Raw genomic sequence first — 27,678 nt, 5'->3', positions numbered from 1 at the left:
CAGGGTCGGGATCGAACTCACGACCTCCTGTATACCAGGCGAGGTAGTTAACATCTCCTAGCCACCGTGATGATGATGATGAGAGAGAGACACGCACACTCCAAATATACAGCAGGCGTCAGGGTCTGGATCGAACCCACGACCTCCTGTATACCAGGCGAGGTAGTTAACATTTCCTAGCCACCGTGATGATGATGATTGAGAGAGAGACACGCAAACTCCAAATATACAGCAGCAGGTGTCAGGGTCTGGATCGAACCCACGACCTCCTGTATACCAGGCGAGATAGTTAACATCTCCTAGCCACCGTGATGATGATGATGATGAGAGAGACACACGCAAACTCCAAATATACAGCAGGCGTCAGGGTCTGGATCGAACCCACGACCTCCTGTATACCAGGCGAGATAGTTAACATCTCCTAGCCACCGTGGCGCCCCAACAGCAATAATGCAAATAGAAATCGGCACAAAAGCCACTGACGCACATGAGGAATCGAATATACTGCATCGCACTAAACGTAAATCAAGGTTCAATGGAAGTGAAATATTCAATTCCCTGCAGCGCAAATCGGCCCGGACAGATTACCTCCAGATTGGTGACAATACAACTTACAAAGCCAAGCTTCAGAAATATTTAAACATACATAGGTTCACAACATAGCACTAACACGTAAACGGGGAAGGATGTACGAGTCGTACGCACGCTGTGTGTAGTGTGCGTTACGAGGCATTATGATTACAATGATAATAACAACAATGATGATTTTTAAATGATTTCAAGGTGCTGGATGGATCGTTGCATCATCGCAGGATCGCGAGAGATAGTGGTGGCGGTGGCTTGGAGGGAGGCCTTCATCCAGCAGTGGATTGACCGTGGCTGATGACGTTCACCCCCAACGACGCTATGACCATACTTCACCACGCCCGTTCAGCGCAGCTTGGCAGAGTAGGGGGGGGGTGGCGATGCCACCCCAGAGCACTCGCCGGCCCTCGTGAATCGTTTATAACGCAGGCCTTGTTGCGTTGCTCTGCGTCTAGACCGCTGACCCCCCCCCCCCTGCGGCGCCGGGGTCTCTAACCTTGGGAGTGGGGGGGGTGTCTGGCGATGGGACTAATGGGGATGCCCGTCGCGTGTGACCGGCCAGGGAAGACCTTCCGAGCGGGCCTCGCATTTTTGGCCCGCGTCCGTGCAGCGGCGGTGGGCCTCCTTGGCGCAGTACGCGCCGTGTCCGTACGGCGTGTTCGGGTACACGTGTACGGTCCCGCGTGTACGTGCGTGCGTGTGCGTGCGTGTGTGAGAGCGAGAGATCGCTGTGTGTGTGTGTGGGGCTCGGAGCGTCAGAGGGAAGGAATGCTTGGGGGTGGGGTGAGGCTGGTGGGGTGTGGGGGGTGGTGGAGTGGGGAGGAGGAGCGGAACCCAGCCGACTGGAACCGTCTGGCTCCCCTCCCTGTGCCTGGGGTCGCTTGCACTGCGTGTGAGTGAGTGAGTGCGCGAGTGAGCGAGTGAGTCAGTGAGTGAGTGTGTACACATGGTATGTTGAGCTCGACGTTGGGGTGCTGGGCTCAGTCTTGGTGTGTTGGTGGTGTGGTGTTGTGCTGTGTGTGTGTGTGCACATGGTGAATATGCACATATGGGTATTGGCGTGTTGGACCGGTTGCTGGAGTGTTGGGGTGGGTGCTGGAGTGTTCGGGTGGGTGCTGGAGTGTTGGGGTGGGTGCTGGAGTGTTGGGGTGGGTGCTGGAGTGTTGGGCTGGGTGCTGGAGTGTTGGGGTGGGTGCTGGAGTGTTGGGGTGGGTGCTGGAGTGTTGGGGTGGGTGCTGGAGTGTTCGGGTGGGTGCTGGAGTGTTGGGGTGGGTGCTGGAGTGTTGGGGTGGGTGCTGGAGTGTTGGGCTGGGTGCTGGAGTGTTGGGGTGGATGCTGGAGTGTTGGGGTGGATTCTGGAGTGTTGGGCTGGGTGCTGGAGTGTTGGGGTGGGTGCTGGAGTGTTGGGGTGGATGCTGGAGTGTTGGGCTGGGTGCTGGAGTTTTTGGGTGGGTGCTGGAGTGTTGGGGTGGGTGCTGGAGTGTTGGGGTGGGTGCTGGAGTGTTGGGCTGGGTGCTGGAGTGTTCGGCTGGGTGCTGGAGTGTTGGAGTGGGTGCTGGAGTGTTGGAGTGGGTGCTGGAGTGTTGGGGTGGATGCTGGAGTGTTGGGGTGGATGCTGGAGTATTGGGGTGGGTGCTGGAGTGTTGGGCTGGGTGCTGGAGTGGGTGCTGGAGTGTTGGGGTGGGTGCTGGAGTGTTGGGCTGGGTGCTGGAGTGTTGGGGTGGGTGCTGGAGTGTTGGGGTGGGTGCTGGAGTGTTGGGGTGGGTGCTGGAGTGTTGGAGTGGGTGCTGGAGTGTTGGGGTGGGTGCTGGAGTGTTGGGCTGTGTGCTGGAGTGTTGGGCTGGGTGCTGGAGTGTTGGGCTGGGTGCTGGAGTGTTGGGCCTTGTGCCGTGAGTTCGGTGAGAGTGTGTGTGTGATGTGTGTGGTGGTGGTGGTGGTAGTGATGCCAGGGCACTCGTTCAGTCATAAGTATCGGAGGAGTCGATCCGAATGGAAGACTTAAATCAGCCGGTCAGCAGTTCTGATTCACTCAGCCAGGCATTGAGCCCCCCCCCCCCACCCTCAGCAGTCCATCTCTGTGTTCACAGTAATTCATCTGAGCCTCCCAGATGAGTGCTGTGTGTGAGAATGACATCACAAACATCATAATGGCCCTTCCGCGTGCCACAGTCGCCATCGCTCGCACGAGCCTTCTGCAGGCCCAGGCTGCTCCAAGGCTTCTGTTGCTTCTCCCGCACGCCGTGGCCTACCGCAGAGTTGTCAGGCGGTTGTGTGGTTGTGAGCTCACTTCCTGTCTTGGTGGCTAGTGTGGTGGCCGTGCTGGTTGTTGGTGTGGTGTTCGTGTTGGTTGTTGGTGTGGTGGCCGTGCTGGTTGTTGGTGTGGTTGACGTGCTGGTTGGTGTAGTGGCTGTGTTGGTTGTATGGTGTGGTGTCCATATTGGTTATTGGTGTGGTGACTGTGTTAGTGGTTGGTGTGGTGGCCGTGCTGGTTGTTGGCGTGGTGTTCGTGCTGGTTGTTGGTGTGGTGGCCGTGTTGGTGGGTCGTGTGGTTGGCCGTGTTGGTTGTTGGTGTGGTGGCCGTGTTGGTTGTTGGTGTGGTGGACGTGTTGGTTGTTGGTGTGGTGGCCGTGTTGGTTGTTGGTGTGGTGGACGTGTTGGTTGTTGGTGTGGTGGCCGTGCTGGTTGTTGGTGTGGTGGCCGTGTTGGTTGTTGGTGTGGTGGCCGTGTTGGTTGTTGGTGTGGTTGACGTGCTGGTTGTTGGTGTGGTGGCCGCGTTGGTTGTTGGTGTGGTGGCCGTGTTGGTTGTTGGTGTGGTGGACGTGCTGGTTGTTGGTGTGGTGGCCGTGTTGGTGTGGTGGCCGTGTTGGTGTGGTGGCCGTGTTGGTTGTTGGTGTGGTGGACGTGCTGGTTGTTGGTGTGGTGGCCGTGTTGGTGTGGTGGCCGTGCTGGTTGTTGGTGTGGTGACTGTGTTGGTTGTTGGTGTGGTGGCCGTGTTGGTTGTTGGCGTGGTGGCCGTGTTGGTGTGGTGGCCGTGTTGGTTGTTGGTGTGGTGACTGTGTTGGTTGTTGGTGTGGTGGCCGTGTTGGTTGTTGGTGTTGGTGGCCGTGTTGGTGTGGTGGCCGTGCTGGTTGTTGGTGTGGTGGCGGTGTTGGTTGTTGGTGTGGTGGCCGTGTTGGTTGTTGGTGTTGGTGGCCGTGCTATTTTTCGCCCGGCTGCGAACGCGGCTGCACCACGTCCCGCGCGTTCCGGGGTGGTGGTGGCGGTGGGGGGTGGCGGTATTTTTAAACTGCGATCGGGGCCGTGTTGGTGGTGGTGGGGGGGGGTTTAGACAGCTCTGTGAAACTCGCCAGGCAGCAAACGTCTCCGCCGTCGCTTCTCGGTTTCATTTTCCGTCGCTGGCGGCGTCGAGGCGAGCGAGGGTGGCCGTGAAGCCACCGCACGGAATCGCCGCCGAGGAAACGAGAAAAGTTTGGCCGGACGGAAGAGAAGAGCGATGGAGGGGGGGGGGCGCAGGACAACAACACCAACAAGACGAAGGAGCTTTGATTAAAATAACGTGAGCGGCTGCGCGTTGTGTGGAGGTGGAGTAGTCCTCCTTCCGTGCGTTGAGAATTGTATATATTTATTTTTTCTCGGCAGAGCACCAGGGGTGTGTGTGTGTGTGTGTGCGTGCGTGTGTGTGTGGATGCGTGGGTGTGTGCGTGCGTGTGTGTGGGTGCGTGGGTGTTTGTGTGCGAGTCTAAGTGAGTCAGTGTGAGCGTCGTGTGGGAGAGCGGGGTCGCTCGTCGCTAATGCGTGCGTAGGTGCGCGTGCCGCTCAGTCTCCCTGATGAATGTGGCTGGGCTTGAGGGGTGGGGGGGGAGTGAGTGGGTGAGGAGGTGGAAGGGGGGGGAAGGAAGTGAGTGGGTGAGGAGGTGGCAGGGGGGCGCGCAGTGACTGGGTGAGGAGGTGGAGGGGGGAGGGCAGTGAGTGGGTGACGAGGTGGAGGGGGGGGGAAGGAAGTGAGTGGGTGAGGAGGTGGCAGGGGGGCGCGCAGTGACTGGGTGAGGAGGTGGGAGGGCAGTGAGTGGGTGAGGAGGTGGAGGGGGGGAGTGGGTGAGGAGGTGGAGGGGGGGCGCGCAGTGAGTGGGTGAGGAGGTGATGGGTGGAGGGCAGTGAGTGGGTGAGGAGGTGGAGAGGGGGCGCAGTGAGTGGGTGAGGAGGGCAATGAGTGGGTGAGGAGGTGGAGGGGGGAGGGAAGTGAGTGGGTGAGGAGGTGGAGGGCAGTGACTGGGTGATGAGGTGGAGGTGGGGGGGGGCGCAGTGACTGGGTGAGGAGGTGGAGGGGGGGGAGGGCAGTGACTGGGTGAGGAGGTGGAGGGGGGAGGGCAGTGACTGGGTGAGGAGGTGGAGGGGGGAGGGAAGTGAGTGGGTGAGGAGGTGGGGAGAGCAGGGGACAGATGGCGGTGTGCCCGGCCGCTCTTTGTGCGAGCGGTTTTGGGGGGGGGCTCTCCTCTCCGCTGTCTCTCGTTTATAAATATTCGAGGCTCGGAGAGACGGCAGCAGTGGCACAGAGGGCTTTATACTTACAAAATAAACCCGCGGCGTCTGCGCCGGTGTGCAAGGAGCGCCGCTCGATCTCGGCTTGCAGCGAGGGCCACCGGGCAAGGCACGGGGAGAGAGACGGGGATGGGAGAGAGACACACATGGGCAGCGGTGTGGAGGAGGAGGAGGGGTGGAAAACGCAGATACGTGGAGAGAGATTTGGGATGGTGGTGACATTTGGCGAGTGCGTACACAGATGATGAGGCATGGAAGCGAACTGTGGAGAGCGGGGGGAGGGGAGAGAGCGCAGAATCTAAGAGAGAACGGAGGAGAGCGGAGAAGGGCGGAAGATGAGTGATATAGGGGAGATTTGGAGGAGAGAGAATATGGGGGTTGAGTGCGGAAGAGGGGAGAGTGGATGAGTTTGGAACAGCGGGAAATAGGAGAGAGTGGAGGAAAGAGTGGAGAAGCTGGAAGGGGGAGTAGAAGGTTGATGGAGGAGCTGGGAGAGTGGAGGAGAACGGGGTGCAGAGTTGGGCGAAAGCGTTCCGAAGCTGGGAGAGTAGTGCAGCTTGGGGCATAGAGCGCGTGCAGGAGGACATCGTGCAGCAGGAGAGGACGTCGTGCAGCAGCATACATTCAGCAGGGGCAAAGTGTGACCGCGCGTGCAAATGAGTGAGCGCGTGTACGTACGTGCGTGCGATAGCGTTGCGTGTGATGGAGGGGAGAGAGAGAGAGAAAAATAGACCGAGAGAGAGAGAATGGGGGGGGGGGGGCGCGCGGCAGGCAGGCAGCGCTTGAAAGCGTGGCCCCTAAGGAAAGGATTAGCATGTGAAGGCAGGGAGAGAGCGAGAGAGCGAGAGGAAATTTATTCTGCCCTTCCCATCTCGGCTGGTGTTCACGCACATCAAGGACGCTCACGCCGGGCGCAAAGTCCCACCAATGCACAGTCGCCACGGCCGGGGAGTGAGCGAGCGGGCGGGCGGGCGGTCTGGCGGGGTGCAGGCCCGGGAGCCGACACGGGCACACCGCGGTCCAGCCACACCGCGGCCAGCCACACCGCGAGCGATTGGCGGCGGAAGAAGGGATGATTGTTGTTAATGGTGGTCGCGAGAATGGTGGGTTGGCGACTGGGGAGAGACCCCTTACCACTGCGCTGCCCGGGTGTGGCGGTGCTGCTGACAGCGATGATGAGAGTGGTGATAGTGGTGGTGGCGAGTTGGTGAGAATGGTGGTGAGAGTGGTTGTGGAGAGTGGAAATGGTGGTAGTAATATGGTGAGTAATGAGAGTGGTGGTGGTGGTGGTGATGGGTGAACACTGACTCGTGACATTGGTGGAGGCGAGTGATGTCAAAAATGGAATTGCCCCTCTCATGGGCAGTCACTCATGGCATTTCATATCTGCAGTACCGAATATTATAATTGTAATTTTCGGCACATTGCACTCTGACCCCCACAACCCCAAAGTTCGATTCCTAGCCACGGCTAACATCAGTGGCGAGTAGCATCGGTCCCGATCCTGCCTACCCACTCCCACCTCAACCCCTCGCCAGCCACTGTGGTGAAGTATGGTCAAACAACCCAGCCTGGCCCTGTGTGGAGACTGCCTTACGTACAAGAAAGTGGATTTGACCAATCCCGCACGATTACATTATGAACGCGTTACCAAGTACCGGCTGCGTACGCCTTTTTAAACGGCTGCGATTGACCATTAGTGAGGGAGCGAGCGGTGTCAATATTTGTGGAGCAGTACGGGGTAGAAAACACGGGGTTTTTTGTGTAAAAAAAAAATATGGCTTGCAATGTGCCGGAGCTCCATTAATAATGCATTGGCTGCTTCCAGGGAAATTCTGGTCTCCATTTTGCGGACTCTACCACTTCCCTGCCGGGGGGGGGAGGGGAACGCAGCCTGCGGCTCAGGGGGGTGGGGGATGTGGGGCAGTCCATCTCACCCCCCCCCCACCCATCCACCATGTCCCCCTGCATTGCCTGCACCACTCTCTCCTCGCGTGGCTCTCAGGGAAATTTTTTTTGTCTTTTTAGAAACCATTTTTGTGCCGGGCTTGGGGGCGAAATCAGATTTTAATAAAAGCGGGGGGGGGGGGGTGAAACAGACACCCACCCCCCCGTATTAAAGCCAAATATGTGGTGGTGGTGGGGGGAGAAGAGTGGTGGGGGAGCGTCTGGAGGAGATGGAGGGGAGGGGATGGTGGTGGATGCTCGCTCGTGATTAATCTCGACGACGATTGGAATTGCTGGGCCCGATGTTTGGGAATAGGGGCAGGGGGGTGGTGGTGGTGGAGGAGGAGGAGGGCTGTACCACTTGGTGCGCACGCGCGGGGGTGTGGTGGTGGTGGTGGGGGGGAGGAATGTGGTGTCATGTGACAGCTTGACTGATCACCAGATCCTGCCCTGGGCCCCGGGAGAGGGGCTGCGTGGGGACAGGGCGCATGTGTCGGCACAGAACTCTTATACAGCGAGCACGCTGCGAGAGTCTCCATAGTGAACAATGCGACCTTGGGCTCAACGGTTCCATGTTTTCGCTGTGTTGGTGGTGGTCATCGCTCGCACATCCGTGTGCTTGTAATGGGTTTTTTTTATATAATAATGACGACGATGGCTTCTTTACCAACGGAACGACTAATCGGCTACCAAGACTTTTTTAGGTTTTTTTCTTCCAAGAGCGTCCTGCTGCTTTTATTGTGGGATGTTTTTGGTCAACGCAGAACAGACTGGTGGGGGGGGGGGGGCATAGCAGTTCGACTCCACACAGTGCAACATGGTGGAGAACACGCACACAGGGCTTACGTATCTTCCTCGCTGTGAGCCACAAAGTAGTAACGACCACTGCCTGCCTGGCCACCCTGTGCCGTGACACCCACTGCCTTTCTCTCCGTCTCTGCTACGCGCACACGTTGCCCTGCTCGCGTGAACGCCGAATGGGGGGCTGCTGTGGCCGAATCGCCTCTGCGGCGACCCCACGGCCAGTTGAGTGGGATCAGGAATAGCCACTGGCACCGGCCATTCCATCCCCGATGCTTTGATTCCGATCCATTGCTTGCCAAACGCTGACTTGGGGAGGGGGGGAGGGCGCTTCACCGCCTCCTGTCTGCCGCACATCCGCATTAGGCAACAGCCCAGAACCGGCGGCTATGTGGAACACCCGGCGCGCACTATCGATTCGGGGACGTGAGGATCCGGAGTGCGCGCGCGCAAGCAGAGAAAAAAAAGCCGCCTGATGGCGATGCGTGCGTGCGGGTTGGCCGGAATCCCGGACTGGAGTTTTGCCGCCGGGTTGGACCACGTTTCCCTCGCTCCCATTACGTCCATCGCTGGGGCTGCTTGGAAAACGTGGCGCGCGGATTGCTCGCCGCTCTTCCGTGGTGCTCGTGGCAAATGCTGATTTGCAATGTGGCGATGTGAGACTCGCCCGATTGGCTGGGTGGCCGTTTGGATTCGGCGGGGAGCTGAGTGGGTGCGTGGTTGGGTGACCTGCTGGGTAGCTGAGTGGTTGGTGGCTGGGTTGATGGGTGGGTAGCTGAATCGGTTGGTTGGGTGGTTGTTGGGTTGGTGGGTGGGTAGCTGAAGGGGGTGAGTTTCTGCCTGGCTTGGGCGGGTAACTGGTTCGCTGGCTCAGTACTCGTTGGCTGGCTGAGTGCGCTGAATGCGCAGTTGGGGGGGGGGGTCTGATTAGCTGGTGGTTGTTGGGGTGGCTGACTGGGTGGATAGTTGGTGTGGCGACTGATTTGGTGGGTGGATATGTGGCTGACTGTGTGATTGGTAGGGTGGCTGGCTGGCGAAGTGGCTGACTGAGCGGGGTGGTCGGTGTGGCGGACTGATTTGGTGGGTGGGTATGTGGGTGGGTATGTGTCCGACTGTGTGATTGGTGGGGTGGCTGGCCGGTTTGAGCGAGCGAGTGGGCACGGCTTCGACAGAGCAGTGACAGCGTTGACCCCCTTGGCCTCGCTTGCTCCCCCACGATGCACGGCCGACTCCGCCGCGTCCTACAGTGGTGGGGGGCGGGGGGAGCCACGCGCGCCCCCCCCCCCGCCAGCCGAGCACCGGGGCGCGCGCGTGCGCGCGCCACAATGAATGCCCACGGGCTGGCACGGCACGGCTGCTTAGACGTAGTAGGGGGTGTGGGGGAGCAGCAGCAGCCTCGATCCGGCCCGGGTTTGCCCGTTCCCCGCCTGGCAATCAGTCGAGCGGCTGGGTGCGCGCGAGCGAGCGGGAGTTGTTGGGGCCGGCTGGAGCGGCGTGCGGGCTGGACCACTGGAACCCGGAGCCGGTGACGAGAGAGAAAGGGGGGGGAGTTTTTGCCGCAGTGCTTTGTCTACCGCCCGCGCCAACCCTTCCTCTCTCTCTCTCTGTCTCCCCGCGCTCCACAAAGCATTTCCCCCGTCTCCCATTCCCCCTAAATGATGACAAGTCTCACCCCCCCCCCCCCACACGGTCCGGGAATTTTGCAGCGGTCGGATATGAAATGTTGGTGTGGTGGAGACGCGGGGGGGGGGACTCTACTGGCCAGTTCATAATTCCTGATGTCTGTTGCGCTCCATGCCTTGGGGGGGGGGGGGGGAGGGTTGGCGGGCACACGGATGGGCGATGTGGCGTGCAGGGAAGAGTGACTGCCAGTAGGTGCCCACTGACTGCACGCCAGCCTCTGCCCGTGTAACTTCCCGCTTCTCTTGAACGCAAATGTCCCCTTGAATCCCGCGATTTCGTGCGGCGGTCTGCATGAATATTAACGAGCGCCGGGGAAGAGAAGACGCGCGCACACACACGGGGCAGGCGGAGGGAGGAGAGAGGCCGGCTTGGTGGGAGGAGCAGAGATTCATGGTTCTGCGAGGCGGGGGACTGGGTGGGGGGGGTGCAAGGGATGGGTGTGTAGGGGGGGGCGGGCTGGAAAATCCTGCTGAGAATGTCAGGCACGACTTACAGTCTAACCGGTTTGCTGTGTTCACGATGGGAGTTCCTGCCCGGTACTACTTGCGATAGAGGCGTGCGTGTGTGCGTGCGCGTGTGTGCGTGCGTGCGTGCGCGTGTGTGCGTGCGCGTGTGTGCGTGCGCGTGTGTGGGGAGCGGTAGTGTAGCGGTTAGCGCGCTGCGCTACAAACCTGGCCGCCCGAGTTCGATTCCCGCTCACGGCCAACATTGATGAAGAGTAATCGGAACCAGTCTTGGGCATCCTCTAGGTCGGCTCGGCCTTAAATGAGTACCAATAGTGCAGTGTGTAGACGTCGGGCGTGGTGATGGCTATTCACCCCCTCACGTGCCGGCCTTCATAGGTGCTCGCTAACAGCACTTGCCCCAACAGTCTGTTACAGGCTATTCGGGTGACCTGTGTCAATGTTTTTTTTGTGTGCGTGCTTGTGCATGCATGTGTGCTAGCATGTACAACGTGTGTGTGTGTGTGGCTATGCGTGTCTTGTGTGATAATCTGTGTGGGGAGCTACAAACCTGGCCACGTGGTGAGCTCGTTTCCCTGCCTCGGCCATCATCAGTGGCGATGAGATCTGAACCGGGTCCTAGGCTTGCCTCTAAGATTCACTCGGCCCCATAATAAACTGCCTTGGTGCAGTGTGCAAAAATATTAACAGTGGGAAGACAAAGACGGTCGGGCGTGATTCTGTCATGTTTGAAACTATTGCGTGCGTATGCCAGTCATCTCAGTCGGGCAACCCAAAACACACACCTGGGTCTGTCACGTGACCTGCCAGCAGCGACCCTTCCACGCATCACGTGACGGCCTCAAAGTGCACCGAGCCGGACAGCAGCGACGTCACCGCGAATTTTCGCTGTTGTGCGGAGTCCTGTGTGTGTGTGTGCACGTGCCGGTGTTTGCGTGCGAGCAAATTGCCATGTTGACAAATTTTCAGACCGAGTGATAAAACTTTTATCAGAATTGTGTCCTAAGGGAGGGGGAGGAGAGGTGCATAATTTAACTATAAACGAAACTTTTTTTTTATTTTACCAGCAAAGACCCACTGAGCTATGTAGCTCTTTTACAGAAGCGACGTGGCCAACACAAATTATAGCTCAACAAAGTGGCTTATATCATCGCGTGGAAATTTATAGCGGCCAAATACTGTAAACGCGTGATGTTGATTCTAAATGTGGGGGGGAGTAAAACCGGAGGACCCGGAGAAAAATCCACGCGACCCGGAGAAAAATCCATGCGACCACGGGGAGAGAGAGAGACACCGCTAACTCCAAATATACAGCAGCAGGCGTCATGGTCGGGATCGAACCCACGACCTCCTGTATACCAGGCGATGTAGTTAACATCTCCTAGCCACCGTGGCGGGAGCAATCCCCCGCTCCCCAAGGTTGTTGGAATTAATGATTGTGCTTCGATCCTGGAGTCATTTAGTTCTGTCAGCATGGTGGTGAACGGTGGCTGCAGTGGGGCGGGGGTGGGGGGGTGTCATGTGATCCCATGACGTACAACGTGCTGTTTGTTGCTGGCCGCTTGGTGGCTGTGTTTTTAAAACGACGGTGCTAATCGAATAGCCGCGGCTTCTCCCACGCACGCGATCCGGGAATCTACGCGAACCGACTGGTCCGCCTCTGATTCTCAAAACAAAGGTCCCCCGTGTAGCTTTAACAGACTGTTGGGGCAAGTGCTGTCAGCGAGTAGCGCCTATGAAGGACGGCACGGCACACGAGGGGGTGGGTGGCCAGCACCACGCCCGGCCGCTTTTGTCTCCCCATTGGCGATGTTTACACTCCGCACCAGGTACTCATTTGAGGCCGAGTCGACCTAGGGGAGGCCCAGGACCATTTCCGATAATCGTCACTGATGGTGGCCTTGAGTGAGAATCGAAGCCGGGTTCGCTGGCTCCTTAGCGCAGCGCGCTGGCCACTGCGCTACCGCCCCCCACGCTCAGGGACACGCGCACGTGCCCGTGTGCGTGCGTGTGTGTTCATCGTCTGCTACCACGGCCAGTGGTGAAATTGGGGAGGGGGTAGTGGGGGGGGCGCTTGGTGATGAGGCTTTGTGCTCCCCCCCCCCGCCCCCCCCACGCTGCACCTCTCGCCTACACGGTGCCCCCCCCCCCACCTCTCCACTACAACCAGACTGGCTGAGACCCCAGGTGCAGAGCGACGTACGCACGCACGGACGCACAGACGCACGCGCACCTGAGACCTTTGGGCAGGGCACCACGGGAGGAGGTGGACGTACTGCAGGGAGCGTCTTCCAGACGGTCCACGGGGGGAAGGAGATGGGGTGGATGAGCGGGAGGAGCGTGGGGAGAAGGGGGGATGCAGCTGGGAGTGCGAGAGACGCTCGCTTACATGAAGAGGCGCTTAGTAGTCGCCCCCGTGTAGTCGCCCCCACGTAGTCGCCCCCACGCGTTTACCCGTGCCCTGTAGGCGCCCGTGCGTAGTCGCCCTGCACCTCGGATGAGTTGGCTACGTACGGTGCAAAAGAAGTTCAACATGCGTACGTAGTCGCCCGCGAGAGGGAGGCACGTGGTTGCGTGGAGGGATGATGCGGAGTGCCGGGGGGAGGTGCGCGCCAGGGAGACGGCAGCGAGATTGGAGGGGGGGGGGGGGGGTCCTCGTGGTTCTCGGGTGGCTCGGCACGTTTAGCCCGACGTGTACACCACACGTGCACACACACGTGCACACACGTGCACACGTGCACACACACGTGTACACACACACACGCTCGTGCAGATATGCATACAAAGACTAAAATCCCCCGTATAGCCTTAACAAGCTGTTGGGGTTCACACACGCGTACATACACACAGACGTACACACATACATAGACACACACGTACGTACACACACGTACACCCACGTACACACATACATAGACAAAGATCCCCCGTATAGCCTTAACAGACTGTAAGGGCAAGTGCTGTTAGCGAGCACCTATGAAGGCCGAAACGGTACACGAGGGGGTGGGTGGCAAGCAACCACGCCCGACCGCCGTTGTCTCCCCAGTTGCGATGTTTACACACGGCACCAGGTACTCATTTGAGGCTGAGTCGACCTAGGGGAGGCCCAGGACCGGTTCAGATAATCGTCACTGGTGTTGGCCGTGAGCGGGAATCGAACCCGGGTCGCTAGGTTCATAGCGCAGCTCGCTAACCGCTACACTACCACTCCCCACACGTACACACACGCACACACACGTACACACATACATAGACACACACGTACACACACGTACACACACGCACACACACGCACACACACGCACACACACGCACACACATACATAGACACACACGTACACACACGCAAGACTCCCTCGCTCGCTCCGCACCCCTCCACCCCCTCCAACAGCAAGCGTGACTTTTCCCTCGTCGTACCCCCCTCCCCCCATCCCCAATCACTCGTCGGCCGTGCAAGCTATGCAAATACCGCCGTGCGCCTCCCCATATACCCCCAGCCCCCCTTGCCTACCCCCCTCCCTCCCCCAAACACTGCCCCCCCCCCCCCACCCACCATCACCACCAAGCACGGCCGGCCAAATGAATCCCATGGCTGATTGATCGGTGCTGCGCTGGCTGCCTGCCTCCCATTGGCCGGGCGGCGCGGTTGCCGGGCAACGGGTTCCGTGATTGATTGGCCCAGCCCCGTGGAGGGGGGGTGATTGGATGGTTGCCTGGCTACGCTTGCGCAAGGCTGCCCCGATCACTAACGCAGCGAGCCGCCACGGGGTTTTTAAAAAAAAAAAAATGGTTCTGTTCGCTCCATCCCCTCTCCCGCGCTCTCCCGCGCTCCGCTCTCTCTCCCCGCCGTCTCTCCGCCTGCCGCTGCTCTCGCCGCCGTCGCCGTCGTCGTCCGCCGGTTTGTCTCGGCAGAGGCGGCAGTTCCGGCTCGGACCTCTGCCGGTGCCCCCGCGCGCCTAGAGGACCGGTGCCGAGTTGTGTTGGAGGACGCTCGCGGGTTCATCCGCGTCGTCGCGGCGACGGAGGAGACACAAACGGCACGCGCCGCGCAAACGCCCACCGGGCTGGGCCAGCCGCTGAGCTGCTTTGCCTGCCCCCATCGCCTGCAACTCCCTCCCCCCCCAGCCACCTGTGCTGTAAACTCCCTGCCCCTAACCCCCCCCCCCCCACCCCCTGTTCAAGTCCAGGCTCAAGATCGTTCTCTTCTCCTCTGCCCGTGACTGACTGCTTCTCATATAGAGAGAGAGAGACACGGATTCACATAGGGACACATAGATTCATGAAGGGGACTCATGGAAACACGGACCCATACACTTGCACTGAGACCCATAGACTCACATCAAGGTCACGGACTCGCATACAGACTCATAGATTCAGAGACACGTAGGCTCACAAAGAGACGTATGACTGCATTCCTCTTTATTTTAAACAACTAAGCCCAAAGTACAGTATCTGTAAAGTGTCTTTGAGATGCGGTCTCACACAGAGACACATAGACTCGCGTAGGCATTAATTGACTCGCATTGAGTTCCATAGACCAACATAGAGACCCATAGACTCTCTCAGAGACCTACTGACCCACGTAGAGACCCATAGACCAACATAGAGACCCATAGACTCTCTGAGACCTACTGACCCACTTAGAGACCCATAGACCAACATAGAGACCCATAGACTCTCTCAGAGACCTAGGGACCCACGTAGAGACCCATAGACCAACATAGAGACCCATAGACTCTCTCAGAGACCTACTGACCCACGTAGAGACCCATAGACCAACATAGAGACCCATAGACTCTCTCAGAGACCTACTGACCCACGTAGAGACCCATAGACCAACATAGAGACCCATAGACTCTCTCAGAGACCTACTGACCCACGTAGAGACCCATAGACCAACATAGAGACCCATAGACTCTCTCAGAGACCTACTGACCCACGTAGAGACCCGTGACCGACTGCCTCTGTAAACAAAATCGCCGTGCCCCCCGTTTTCTGCGCACGTTCTCGCGGTGCGGGCGAGCGTGGCGGCCGTATGGCTGCGCGACCTCGTCCCGTGGAGTAGAGCTCCACGGGAAGAGGATCGCTTCATCTGTTCGGGCCGATCCTCGCTCCCGCGACGCACGCGTGGATGCACGCGTGCGTCGGAGAGAGCCGAGCCCGCGTCACACTGTGGCGCGCAAGCGCGTGGCCGGGTATGGCGCCCGCGAGCGGCTTTGTGCCGCACAGGGACAGCTGCCGCTTGGGGTCCCCCCCACCCCCTTCACCTACCTCAACCCCCCCCCCCACCTCCCGAGGCTATGAACACAACTGCGCCGCGAGACGTTTTGTGACATAACGGGCGCGACATAAATTCAAGCGCCATTATCGCTGCCGTGATTACGAGCAATATGCTAATGCCACGTCGAGGATGAATGGAGCTGGCGAAAACAATACAAACGAGATGGGAAAACGAAACGGACGGAAATTAATGGCTTTGTGGACGCTGAAGCGGGACGTCCAGATGGAATCGCTGTTCGAGAGGGGAGGGGGGGGGGAGGAGTGGGAGGGGAGAGGGGGAGGTGGTGGTGGAGAGGCGGCTGGCGGAGTGTCGGGTTGACTCTGTTGGACTCGGGGAGAACTCGGGAGGAGGCCGGGACGAGTGACTGTCCGCCACCTCGTGCGTCGACCTGGGTCACCACAGTGACCGGTGTTGCCTCTGCGGCTGCTAGGGTCGAAGCGGCGTGCGGACACGAAAACACTCAGGCCCACCAACACCTCCCCCTCCACTCCGCCCAGACGAAGGAAGGGGCTGAAGGGCACGAGGCAGGATGACGGCAAGGCGGTCTAAACTAAATTAAACTTTTTATTTGACCAGGTAAGGCCCACTGAGCTCTTGGTTTCACAAGCGACCTGGCCAGAAATAATAGCATGAACCAAGTGGTTTATCACGTGGATATTTGTAGCAGCGTAAATACCCTAGAACGCGTGACGTCGATTCTAAGTGCGGAGGGAAAAACCGGAGGACCCGGAGAAAAATGCACGCGAACACAGGGAGAGAGACGCGCAAACTCCAAATATACAGCAGCAGGCGTCAGAGTGGGTATCGAAACCCACGACCTCCTGTACACCAGGTGAGGTAGTTAACATCTCGCTGCCACGTACGAGTAGCACGCGTGCCGCCGCTCCCAGGTGGAGCGTATGGCACGGCCACACGCTCCACCTGGGACGTTGCTGGGGAGGTGGGGGGGGGGCGGTTTGTGAGCCGTGCGGTGCGGCGGCCGTGTGTGCGTGCGCGGGGACGCCGAGTCCATTAAGGGCCGGAGCCTCCGGGCCGCAGCTCCGCTAACGAGGCGCTCGTTAAGCGCGCTAGCGCCCGTTTGCTTAACGGCGCCGCGCGACTCCCCGCGATCGCACGCGGCGCCTCCGTGCACCCTGCCCGCCTAGCACCACCGCCCCCCACCCCCCGCTGCCGCCACCCCATCCCTCCCTCCCCCGGTCTCCCCTCGTCCCGTGCGCCCCCGACCCCGATCGTAATCCGGCGTGCGGCTGCCACGCTGTGCCGTTAATCGCGGTGGCGACAGGCCCGGACGCGCCGTGAGGGCAGGGGGTAGCGGAGGAAGCGGAGCGGAGCGCTGGCAGGGTGACCCCCACGTGCCGCCGTGGGGCCCGCGCGCGCCCGTGCCGCGTCCGACTCCAGTTGACGACGACCGTCGTGACGGCAGCAACACGGACGGCCCTCGTCCCATCGTCGCCATCGGCCACGGTCTGTCCGCTGCCAGACGAAGGACTCCCTCGGGCCGCCCCGCCGTCTCTCGTGATCCTGCGACAGTCGGATCCGGCGCCCGCACAGGGACCCGGCTTCATCGCTCCATCTCTGCGGGAGACGTTCCTCTCCACGCGTTCTAATCCTCGTCTGCCGCTCCGTTGTTAGTCTTGACCACCGGCCTTTTGCCCCCCCCCCCTCCCCCCCCCCCTCGCGGCCGTGGCGCGTCCTGCCGGGGAAACGCTGTGCCGCGCATTTGTGCAAGTGCACCGACCGCTACGAGCCCAGCGAAACCCAGTTCGACGTGAACACTGGGGAGACAAAGGCGGCCAGGCATGGTGTTGGCTGCCCTTCATAGGTACACACAAACAGCACTTGCCCCAACAGTCTGTTAAGGCTATATGGAGGATCTTTGTGTGCGTGCGTGCGTGTGCGTGCGTGTGGGTTTTCCGCTTGGTGGTATTTCGTGTCAGGCCTCCCAGAGGCTGTTAACGATCCTGGTAATTGCCGTGACAAACGGCCACGTGGAATGGCTTGTCACAATTAGCGTATTGACCCCAGTGTGGGGTCACGGGGGCAGTGCAGCGAGGGGTCAGCAGGTCCTGGCCTGGCATGGCCCCGGTCGGCCACATTCCCACCCCGGTCCCCCACCCCCGAGGGACCCGGCCACCTTGCGAGACCGAGTTTTGCGAGGCCTGACCTCGCAAAGCCCCACGTCAGCTTCTGATCCTCCCTCGTACGGCGGCGGCTGCTGCTGCTTATGTAAAGAGCAACAGCTGTAACGTCACATCGAGGAGGCTGATAAGCCAGATAATTGCATAGGGAGTAGCGGAGTGGTGCATCATCATCATCATCGCTGTAATGATACCCCCTCCTTCGGATTTGTGAATCCGATTTTCAGCTGACTGAATGATCGATAATTCCTGAATGTGCTTGGTGAAGGCCAGGGGGGTGGGTGGGGTGGCTTCCAGCACTGGCCTAAGGCCGAGGCAAGGCCTTGTGGGTGTGTGTGTGTTGAACTTCTTCCGCACCGTACGTAGCCAACCGTGCCAATCGGAGGTGCCCAGGGGGAGTGTGGTGGTGGTGGTGGGGGCTGTTCGTGCGTGCGCCATGTAAGGGGCACCGCCGCCCATGCAGCCCTGACCGTTGCACCCACAATGTGGCCGCCGTGGGTGATTGGACTCGTGGCTACCGCGCGAGCACCATGTTCTCGGGGCTCCTCGCTGCGACGTTGAACCCCCCACCCCCCCCGCGGCCCCCGTTGCTGCGCCGGCGTCTCCGTGCCAGCTCGCGTTCCAGAACCGGAATCTTTATTCGGACTGTAGGAATCCGATGAGCTATGAAGCTCTTCTTCACAATCGCCAGGAGCGTTTTCCCCGTCCTCGCGGTCCACGTGGCGAGCAGATGCCCCCCCCCCCCCTCCGCGCCTGACACAGCACACGCAGAGTCTGGCTGTGCATCCTCAAACGACAATGCTGACGGAGCCTTTGGCTGTTTGGATGCTCGGCACGGCCAAGCCTGGTGCCCACGTGCTTTGTGCGCACGTGAGCGAGAGGAGGTGGGTAGGGGAGGCTGTCTGCAGAAGCACAACATGGCTGCTGAGTGGAGGGCAGCCGTGTGGGCGATGCGGACGGGAGGGAGGCTGCCCCCCCGGTGAACGCGGGGCTTCGCGCGGGGCCTCGCGCGGGGCCCCGCCGGCCGTTCGGAGTGCCGCTCGGCAGCGCGCGTGGCGCCGTTCCGCCCCCCCCCCCTCCTCCGCCGCCGAGCGTCGCCCGACCCACGCAGCTCCCAAACATCGCCATCTGATGGCGGAGCCGGGAGATTGCACGGCGGAGTAGCGGGGACGGTGCCGCCCGCTGACGTCTCGGGCAGTCGTAAGCGATGTAGCCAATCAGTTGCTTTGTTGGAGAGTTGGGGAATTGCAGATCCGCTAACTCACTCATCCACCCACTCACCTACCCACTGTCTCAGCCACCCACTCGCCCACCCACTCAAGGAACCACGTACCCACTCGCCCAACCACACACCCACCTACGCACCCACCTACTCACCCACCCACGCACTCACCCACCCCCACCTCCGGTGCAAAGCTACATGGTCCACAGTTTGGAGTTGCTAGCCGTGGTCGCACACAGGAGGGAGCATCACCACGTAGTCAGCGGGCTATGCCCACCCAGTCGAGTGCCACCCCCCGTGTGGCACAAGGTGGCACAGGGCAGCACGGAACGTTGTGGCCTCTCCTGCCAGGGCGACCCAATCGCAGCGTGTACTTGTGCGTGCGTTACAAATGTTTAATCACGCGCGTGTACGAAGGTCTACATGGGGTCGGTGTTTCTGTTTATTTGTGTGTGTGCATGTGTGGGAAGCGGTGGTGCAGCGGTGAGCGCGTAACGCTATAAACCCGGCGACCCATGTTCGATTCCTGCTCACGGCCAAAAACACTGGTGATGGTTAACTGAACCGATCCTGGGCCTCGCCTAGGTCGACTCGGCCTCAAATGAGTACCCGGTGTGGTGTGTAAACATCGCCACTCGGGAGGCAAAGGCGCAGTGCTAGCCACGCACCCTCTCGTGTGCAGTGCCGGACTTCATAGGTGCTCGGTAACAGCACTTGGTCCCAACAGTGTTGAAGTTATACGGGGGGATCTTTGTCTTTGTGCGTGTGTCTCCAAGTCTTCATATCTCTGCGTGTGTCTCCACGTGTCCCTTGTGCCTGCAGGACCTGTCCGGGGCGATCGACGACCTCCCCACGGGCGGAGACGGCCTGCAGGGCGCCGCCGAGTCGCTGCAGGGCGGCGGCGGCGGCGGCGGCGCCGGACCCGCCGGCGCCGGCGGGTCCGGCCCGGGAGGGCCCGGCCCTCCGGGGTCGGGCCCCGGCTCGGCGGGAGCCTCCGCTGGCGGGCCGACCTCCTCCTCCTCCTCCGCCGCCGCCGCGGCCGGGTCGGCGGCGTCCGGCGGGGACGGTCCCGGCGGCGGCGGCGGCGGCAGCGGGCAGGCGAGCGGTCCCGGCTCTGTGGCGTCCGGCAGCCAGGGGGAGGCGAGCAACCCGGCGCAGTCGCCCTTCTCGCCGCACGCCTCCCCGCACCTGTCGGGCGTGAGCGGGCCCTCGCCCTCGCCCGCCGGCTCCCCGGCCAGCGTGAGCCAGCCTCGCTCCGGGCCGCTGTCACCCGCCACAGGTGCGGCCCGGCGGGGGTGGGGATGGGGTGGGTGCCCGCCGGCCTGTCGGGTGGGCGGGGCTAATGGGCGGAAGGGGCGGGGTTAATGGGGTGAGGGGCGGGGCTACGTTGAAGATCGAACCCGTGTCTGCAGGAGGGGCGGCCGCCCTCGCTCTTTACGCGAGACCACGGGTGACCTGCCGCCGCGGTGCAATGCCCGGCCGGCACTCCGGACCAGGATTCCGGAGGCTCGGTCCCGTCTACCCGGCACGGCAGCGGAAACATTGGGACGAGTTCGGCGCAGTTCAGTCGATCGGCCGTTCGCGTGTGCTCGGGTGTGAAGTGTGGGCACGCCCACCGCTTCCAACATCTGTCCAGCGTGGAAGAGGAGACCAAATGGAGCTCTGGAGCTCTGCTCGAGTTCAGGCTCCTTGAGTGAGAAATTGCAGAAGGGAGTTGCGTGAGTGAGCATCATTTGCAGGGCTGCGCCTTCTTTACCTTTTAAATAAATAACCTGAACTGTCCGTGGGGGGGCCACTCTGCCACGCGTAGCGACCAGCCAGAGACCTGTGGTTGTAGCGCTGTTGAGTGGTGGTGGTGGTGGTGGTGTTGAGTAGTTGTGGTGGCGGTGTGAGTGGTGGTTGTGTTGAGTAGCGGCGGTGGTGGTGGTGGTCATGTGACGCAGTTTCGTGCGGATCGCCACTCGCCGGGCTGCCCTTGGCGTACGGCCGGCCCTCTGATGCCGACGTTGTTAATTTGTTTGGAGAGCTGCCAATCAAAATTATTTCCCTTCTAAAGACACCGTCGCTGCCTGACCCCCCCCCCCCCCCCCCCCCACTGTGCGGGGCGGGGTGATGCCCCCGTGATTACGCCATCATCCCTCCTCTCCTCCTGGCTCTCTGGTTTGTTTTCTTCCTCCTCCGCCCCCCTCCCCTCTCTCCTCGTGGTTATTAAACATCGCGTGCCCATATGTTTCCTTGGCTAGTTGAACCTGGGAACACACCGGCGGGGGCGGGGAGATTTGGCAGACCTCAATCCCCTGAGAGGAGGAGTGAGGAGTGGGGGGCGGCGGGGGGGGGGGCTCTTATGATTGGGGGGGGGGGGGTGGGCGAACAGCTGATTTTAATTGGGTGGAATTCGAGCGTTGGCGCACGCTGCGACGATGAAACGGCGGTGGCGGCGACTGCTGTCTGCGTGACGTCCCAGGCGTTCGCTCCGAGGGCGGTTCGTGTTTATGTGCCGCCCGGCCGGCCGGCCGTGTTTTTGTGAATGAACCTGGCTCCGTGTTAACCCCGCTGTCCCCGTGCCAGCCGATAAATCCTGGAACGGCCCCTTTTGGCAGCGACGAGTGGCGGGCGCGGAGGCTAATTAAAGAGGCTTTGGCCGAGCCTTCGACAGCCGAGGCCGCGGGGAGGGAGTGGCTCGGCGCGGGCCGTGGGCCGCTCGGGGCCCACGGTTTCCCTCCCCCCACCCCCCCGTCACCGCCCATCACTCACTTAATCAGTGTCTTATTTGAGCAGGTGAGAACCCATCGAGATTCATTATCTCTTCCGCAAAGGGTTCCCCAGGCGACCGTGCTTTATTAAGAGCAATTATATATATGTAAGATAAAATAAATATGACGTTTTGCAGTTTTCCACTTTGGCATTTGCGCGGCGACCCCGTTGTGGGTTCCCGAACGTCACGCCCTTGCGAGCCGCGCTCGCACAGCTGCGTGGGCCAACGAGAGGAGGGCCCGGCTTGTATTTTCCAGCGGGCCCGTGTATAATGCACACGGGCAGCGGTGGGCAAATCCAGGTAGCGTCACGTTCGTACCCGGCGATTCTTCGCGGAGACCAGCAGACTCGCTCTGAGACCCACAGACTCGCTCTGAGACCCACAGACTCGCTCTGAGACCCACAGACTCGCACTGAGACCCACAGACTCGCTCTGAGGCCCACAGACTCGCACTGAGACCCACAGACTCGCTCTGAGACCCACAGACTCGCTCTGAGACCCACAGACTCGCTCTGAGACCCGCAGACTCGCACGGAGACCCGCAGACTCGCACGGAGACCCGCGGCGTGAAGGAGGGCGGCCTTCATTGCTGTAACGCAGAGAGCGTCGCGGTTGACACCAACTCCCCGCCGCCCCCCTCCTCTGCCCTTTGACCCCCCCCTGCGCCCCCCCACAGGTAACCAGATGCCGCCGCGGCCCCCCAGCAGCCAGCCGGCGTCGCCCATGCCGCAGGAGAGAGGTGCGTTGGCGCTGCGCTCTCACTCACCACCGCCGCTCAACGGGGGGGTCACGGGGCCCCCCGCTAGCGCCGGGGGGGCGGCGCGCGGGACCCAGCGCCAGGGGCCCCTAGAGCGGGCGCGCGGCGACAGGAAAGGAAGGGGGAAACCTAAGGGGGGCCTGGCCCCATTCGCTGACGAACGTGAGTGTGAGCGACGCGAAGCCCTGCCTGCCTGCCTGCCTGTGTGACGTGGAGGTGCTTGCGTGTGTGACGTGGAGGTGCTTGCGTGTGTGAATCGTGGAGGTGCTTGCGTGTGTGAATCGTGGAGGTGCTTGCGTGTGTGACGTGGAGGTGCCTGCCTGTGTGACGTGGAGGTGCCTGCGTGTGTGACGTGGAGGTGCCTGCGTGTGTGAATCGTGGAGGTGCCTGCGTGTGTGAATCGTGGAGGTGCTTGCCTGTGTGAATCGTGGAGGTGCCTGCGTGTGTGACGGGGAGGTGCCTCCGTGTGTGACGTGGAGGTGCCTGCGTGTGTGAATCGTGGAGGTGCCTGCGTGTGTGAATCGTGGAGGTGCCTGCGTGTGTGAATTGTGGAGGTGCCTGCGTGTGTATTCTGGTCGGCTTGTATGAACACGTGGTTATACATGTGTGCACGTGTGCATGTAAATGATTGTGTGTGCATGAACGGCTGTGTGCGTGAGTGTTGATCGATGCGTGTGGGTGGATTGTGTGTGTTCATGCATGTGTGTACATTATGCGTGCGTCTGTGTTTACATTTGTGTTTATTTATGTGTACTTTTGTGTTCCTGTCATACGTGTCTGTGAATACATGTTGCTTATTTCTGTATGTGTGTGCATGTGTGTGCATGTGTGTTCTTATGTGTGTATGGCCTTGTGTGTTTGATATGTGTGATTATTTGTGTCCATGTGGATGTGTGTTCATGTCCATGTGTGTGTGTTTTGTGTGTGTTTGTCATTGTTTCTGCGCGTATAAGTGTACATGCCTGTGTACGTGTCTGTATACCTGTGTGGCCGTGTGTGTGTCTGTACATGTGTATTCATGTGTATATGTGCATGCTGTACATGTGTGTGCATGTGTCCATGTCTATACTTATCTGTATTATACGCTTGTGTATACGTATGTGCATATGTGTGTGCAAGTGTCCATGTGTGTCTGTACACATGTACATGTGTACGTACATGTGTGTGCAAGTGTCCATGTGTGTCCGTACGCGTGTCCATGTGTATCCGTACGCGTGTCCACGTGTATCCGTACGCGTGTCCACACGTATCCGTGCGCGCGTACACGTGTGCGCGTGTCCATGTGTGTCCGTACGCGTGTCCACGCGTATCCGTGCGCGCGTACACGTGTGCGCGTGTCCATGTGTGTCCGTACGCGTGTCCACGCGTATCCGTGCGCGCGTACACGTGTGCGCGTGTCCATGTGTGTCCGTACGCGTGTCCACGCGTATCCGTGCGCGCGTACACGTGTGCGCGTGTCCATGTGTGTCCGTACGCGTGTCCACGCGTATCCGTGCGCGCGTACACGTGTGCGCGTGTCCATGTGTGTCCGTACGCGTGTCCACGCGTATCCGTGCGCGCGTACACGTGTGCGCGTGTCCATGTGTGTCCGTACGCGTGTCCACGCGTATCTGTGCGCGCGTACACGTGTGCGCGTGTCCATGTGTGTCCGTGCGAGTGTCCACGTGTGTCCGTGCGCGCGTACACGTGTGCGCGTGTCCATGTGTGTCCGTACGCGTGTCCACGCGTACACGTGTGCGCGTGTCCCCGCTTGCCTTACACAGGCTTCATGCAGCGCAACTCTCAGTTCGGGCCCCAGCAGGGAGGCCCATCGGCCCTCTCGCCCCGGCCCTCCCCGGCCGGGCCCCAGATGCACGCGGCCGCCCTGGGGCCTTACCCGCCCTCCGGGGGCCCGGGGGGGTACCCTCCCCAGCCAGGGGGAGGCCTGTACGGACCGCAGCAAGGTGGGGCTGACGCAACGGGGCTGGGTGGCGGGAGGGAGGGGGCCATTTTTTTCCGACACGGACGCAGGCCTCGGCCGTTTGACCGCGGCCGCGTGCTGGCACAGGGCGGCAACACCGATGGGGGGGGGGGGGGGACGGTTTCGGTGGCCGAGACGCCGCGCGGCGCCCAGGGTGCTCGCGCTCACGCGGTCCGGCGAGCCGAGTTCCATTCCTGCTTGCGACCAACGTCGGTAACGAACCGGACCCGGGCCTCCCCTGGGTCCGCCTTAAATGAGTCCCTATTGCAGTGTGTAAACGTCAGCAGTGGGGAGACAGTCGGCCGAGCGCGGTGCTCGCCACAACCACTCCCTCGTGTGCCGTGCCGGCCTTAATAGGTGCTCGCTCGCAGCGCTTTCTCTGAACAGGCTGTTAAAGGCTATACGGGGGATCCTTTCTTTCTGTCTGCCCATCTGTCTGTTATGGGGTGAGGGGGGAGAGCACGACAACTCCGTGAAGGTGAGACGCAGTGCGAGCGAAACTCGAGTGCAAAGTTGAGCTGCCACTCAAACTTAGCCGAGAGACAGCCGGCCAAGTTGATCAAAACTGTTGCCTGAAACTCGAAGGCCTCGCCTTGCGAAGTCGCCTCTGGCGTGAGCGCCACGCAGGGGCACGTTTCTTTCCCGCACCCCGTCGCCGACCTCGTCCGCCAACCTTGGCGTCGTCCGTCGCTCTCTCCGCTCCCGCAGGAAATTACCAGCGCCCGTCCGGCTACGGCAACATGCCCAACGCGGCGGCCTACGCCGGCACCGGCCCCGCCATGGGCATGGCCGGCAACAGCAGCATGCAGGCGTCGGGGCCCGCCCAGGCCTACGGCGGCATGGGAGCCGTGGGCCGGGGCCCGCCCTCGGGCCTGCAGGGCCGGCCCTACAACCAGGCCATGGGCGGCCCCGCGAACAGCATGCCTGGGCACGCCGGCCTCTCCTCCATGCTGCCGAACAGCGCCATGGGCGGCGGCGGCGGCGGCCACGGCCTGGGCAGCAACAGCATGGGAGGGGGCGGAGGAGGAGCGGGGACGCCGGGCCCGGGTCAAGGCCCCGGGGTCGTGGGCCAGGCGGGCGGCCTGCCCATGGCCGCCGGGGGCATCGCCCTGGGTCAGGGCAGCGTCGGGATGGGGCCTCCCTCGTCCGGCATCAACCGCAAGGCGCAGGAGGCGGCCGCAGCGGTCATGCAGGCGGCGGCCAACTCGACGCATAGCAGGTAGTGTCTACGGGGGCAGGGGGGCGGGGGGCAGGGGGCAGGGGGCAGCTCCTGGGCCCTGCCCATGATGTGTGTCCTGAGGCTTGGTGAAGCCCGGCGTGGATGTCTGTCCGTGTGTGCTCTGTGGAGGAGCTGCGCTACAAACCCGGCGACCTGAATTCAATTCCCGCTCACGGCCAACACCGGTGACTATTATCTGAACCGGTCTGGGCCTCCCGTAGGTCGACTCGGCCTCAAATGAGTACCTGGTGTGGTGTGTAAACATCGCCATTGGGGAGACAAAGGCGGCTGGGCACGGTGTTGGCTCGCTAACGTAATTTCCTTCTACAGTCTGTTAAGGCTATACGGGGGATCTTTGTCTTCGGTGTATCTGCCAGTCATCTGAGTTAACCGATGACACCTGGGTTTGTCCCGTGTCTTCCCGCCGGCAGCGAGTCTTTCGCACTTTAAGCGACGGCCTCAAAGTGCATCTGGCCTGGCGCAAGCGCCGTGGTGACATCACAGCCACTTAGTGGCGAATGGCGGCTTCTGCTGTTGTTGTGGCATGTGCGTGCGTGTTCATGCGTGGTTCTGCGTGCGCGGGTGTGCGTGTGTGTGTCTGTGGGCATGTGTGTGTCTGTGGGCATGTGCGTGTCTGTGGGCATGTGTGTGTCTGTGGGCATGTGTGTGTCTGTGGGCATGTGTGTGTCTGTGGGCATGTGTGTGTCTGTGGGCATGTGTGTGTCTGTGGGCATGTGTGTGTCTGTGGGCATGTGTGTGTCTGTGGGCATGTGTGTGTCTGTGGGCATGTGTGTGTCTGTGGGCATGTGTGTGTCTGTGGGCATGTGTGTGTCTGTGGGCATGTGTGTGTCTGTGGGCATGTGTGTGTCTGTGGGCATGTGTGTGTCTGTGGGCATGTGCGTGTGCGTGCGTCTGCATGCATGGGCGCGTGTATCTGCGTGCTCGCGCGCGCTGCGCACCCTCGCGCTGACCGCCGGCCCCCCGCTCTCGTGTGACGCGCAGGCCGCAGTACAGCCGCCCTCAGCCGCAGAGCTACCCGGCCCAGCCCGGCCCCACCGTGCGGCCCATGTACCCGCCACAACACCCCAACTACGGCAACGCCCAGGCGCAAGCCTCCATGCTGCACCAGCACGAGCAGTACGGGTACGCGATCCGGGAGGGCTGGGGGGCAACGCGCACACGTTTACGCACGTGCACGGATACACGTGCACGTGCGTACACACGTGTACGCACGTGTGTACGCACGTACACATATGTTACCGTGCGTGCGTACACACGTGTACGCACGCACGGTAACATATGGACATGCGCCGGTAACCGATTCCGGTGGCCGGTTCCAGCGGAACACGAGTCATGAACGCGCGCTGACTGCGCAGGCACGGCGGACGTGCAAACCGCGCGGTGCAGGTCCTGGGGTCACCGCCACGTGGTTCCTGCGTGCTCATCTCTCGGTCGCAAAGGTTAAAGGCGCTGACTTGCAGTTGCTTGCTCGCGACGCTGTCCGCTGGAGGACCGAGCGGTGGAGTGGTGTTTGGCCTGATCTTCCACTTCAACCAGACGTGTTGGAGGAGGTGGGCGTGCCCACACTGGACCCCGCCTCCGGTTGACCCGGTGCTGGGCCTCCCCGAGGTCGACTCTGCCTCAAATGAGCACCTGGTGCGGTGTGTGAACATCGCCACTGGGGAGACAAAGGCGGACGGACGTGGTGCTAGCCCACCTATCCCCTCGTGTGCCCTGCCGATCAACTGTCTGGTGAACCTGTTTACACCGCTGGGTGGATGGACACAGGTGGTGGGGGTGGGTGTAGATTTAAGAAACTCGGTGCATCGTTTCAACTGCCAGCACGCCGACCGGTATGCCACGGTGGCAGCCCTCCCGCCGGTTGTTGTGAGCGTCGCTTCTCTGCCTCTCGTCGCATATGGAGGGCGGCAGCGGGAAAGTGCACCTAGCCTGGCACTGCCGGAGGGCCGTCGTATCGATCCGGCTCGACGTTCGGCAGCGTCGCCGCTTGCCGGTCTTTGTTCCCATCCCTACGGAGCGGCTTGTGGTCGCGCTCGATCCCGCCGTCGATGTTAACACCTTTGTGTGGTTAACTTGGCCGAGTGGCGGGTGTGTGAGTGTGCGTGAGTGTGTGTGTGAGTGTGCGTGAGTGTGTGTGTGTGTGAGTGAGTGTGTGTGAGCGTGTGTGTGTGTGAGTGTGTGTGAGCGTGTGTGTGTGTGAGTGTGCGTGATTGTGTGTGTGTGTGCGAGTGTGTGTGTGAGTGTGCGTGAGTGTGTGTGTGTGTGCGCGAGTGTGTGTGTGAGTGTGCGTGAGTGTGTGTGCGAGT

General features: G+C 61.0%; 1 protein-coding gene across 5 annotated transcripts in view; it reads left to right on the top strand.

Annotated features, from left to right (window-relative positions):
• LOC116953322 (AT-rich interactive domain-containing protein 1B-like) overlaps window positions 1-27,678 on the top strand; it is a 103,405-nt gene that overhangs the window by 40,239 nt on the left and 35,488 nt on the right. For 4 of the 5 annotated variants that reach the window (XM_076074916.1, XM_076074915.1, XM_076074914.1 and 1 more), the window contains exons 5-9: window positions 19,483-19,939; window positions 22,092-22,334; window positions 23,936-24,115; window positions 24,841-25,351; window positions 26,354-26,494. In XM_076074916.1, the coding sequence (XP_075931031.1) occupies window positions 19,483-19,939; window positions 22,092-22,334; window positions 23,936-24,115; window positions 24,841-25,351; window positions 26,354-26,494 (1,532 nt within the window). The remainder of the gene's footprint in view (window positions 1-19,482; window positions 19,940-22,091; window positions 22,335-23,935; window positions 24,116-24,840; window positions 25,352-26,353; window positions 26,495-27,678) is intronic. The other variant, XM_076074917.1, reaches the window with a different exon arrangement.

This window comes from Petromyzon marinus, chromosome 51 (assembly GCF_048934315.1).
Source record: "Petromyzon marinus isolate PM22_M1 ecotype Great Lakes invasive population chromosome 51, UKy_Petmar_22M1.pri1.0, whole genome shotgun sequence".
NCBI classification, from domain to species: domain Eukaryota; kingdom Metazoa; phylum Chordata; class Hyperoartia; order Petromyzontiformes; family Petromyzontidae; genus Petromyzon; species Petromyzon marinus.
This window is presented reverse-complemented; position numbering and strand designations above follow the sequence as displayed.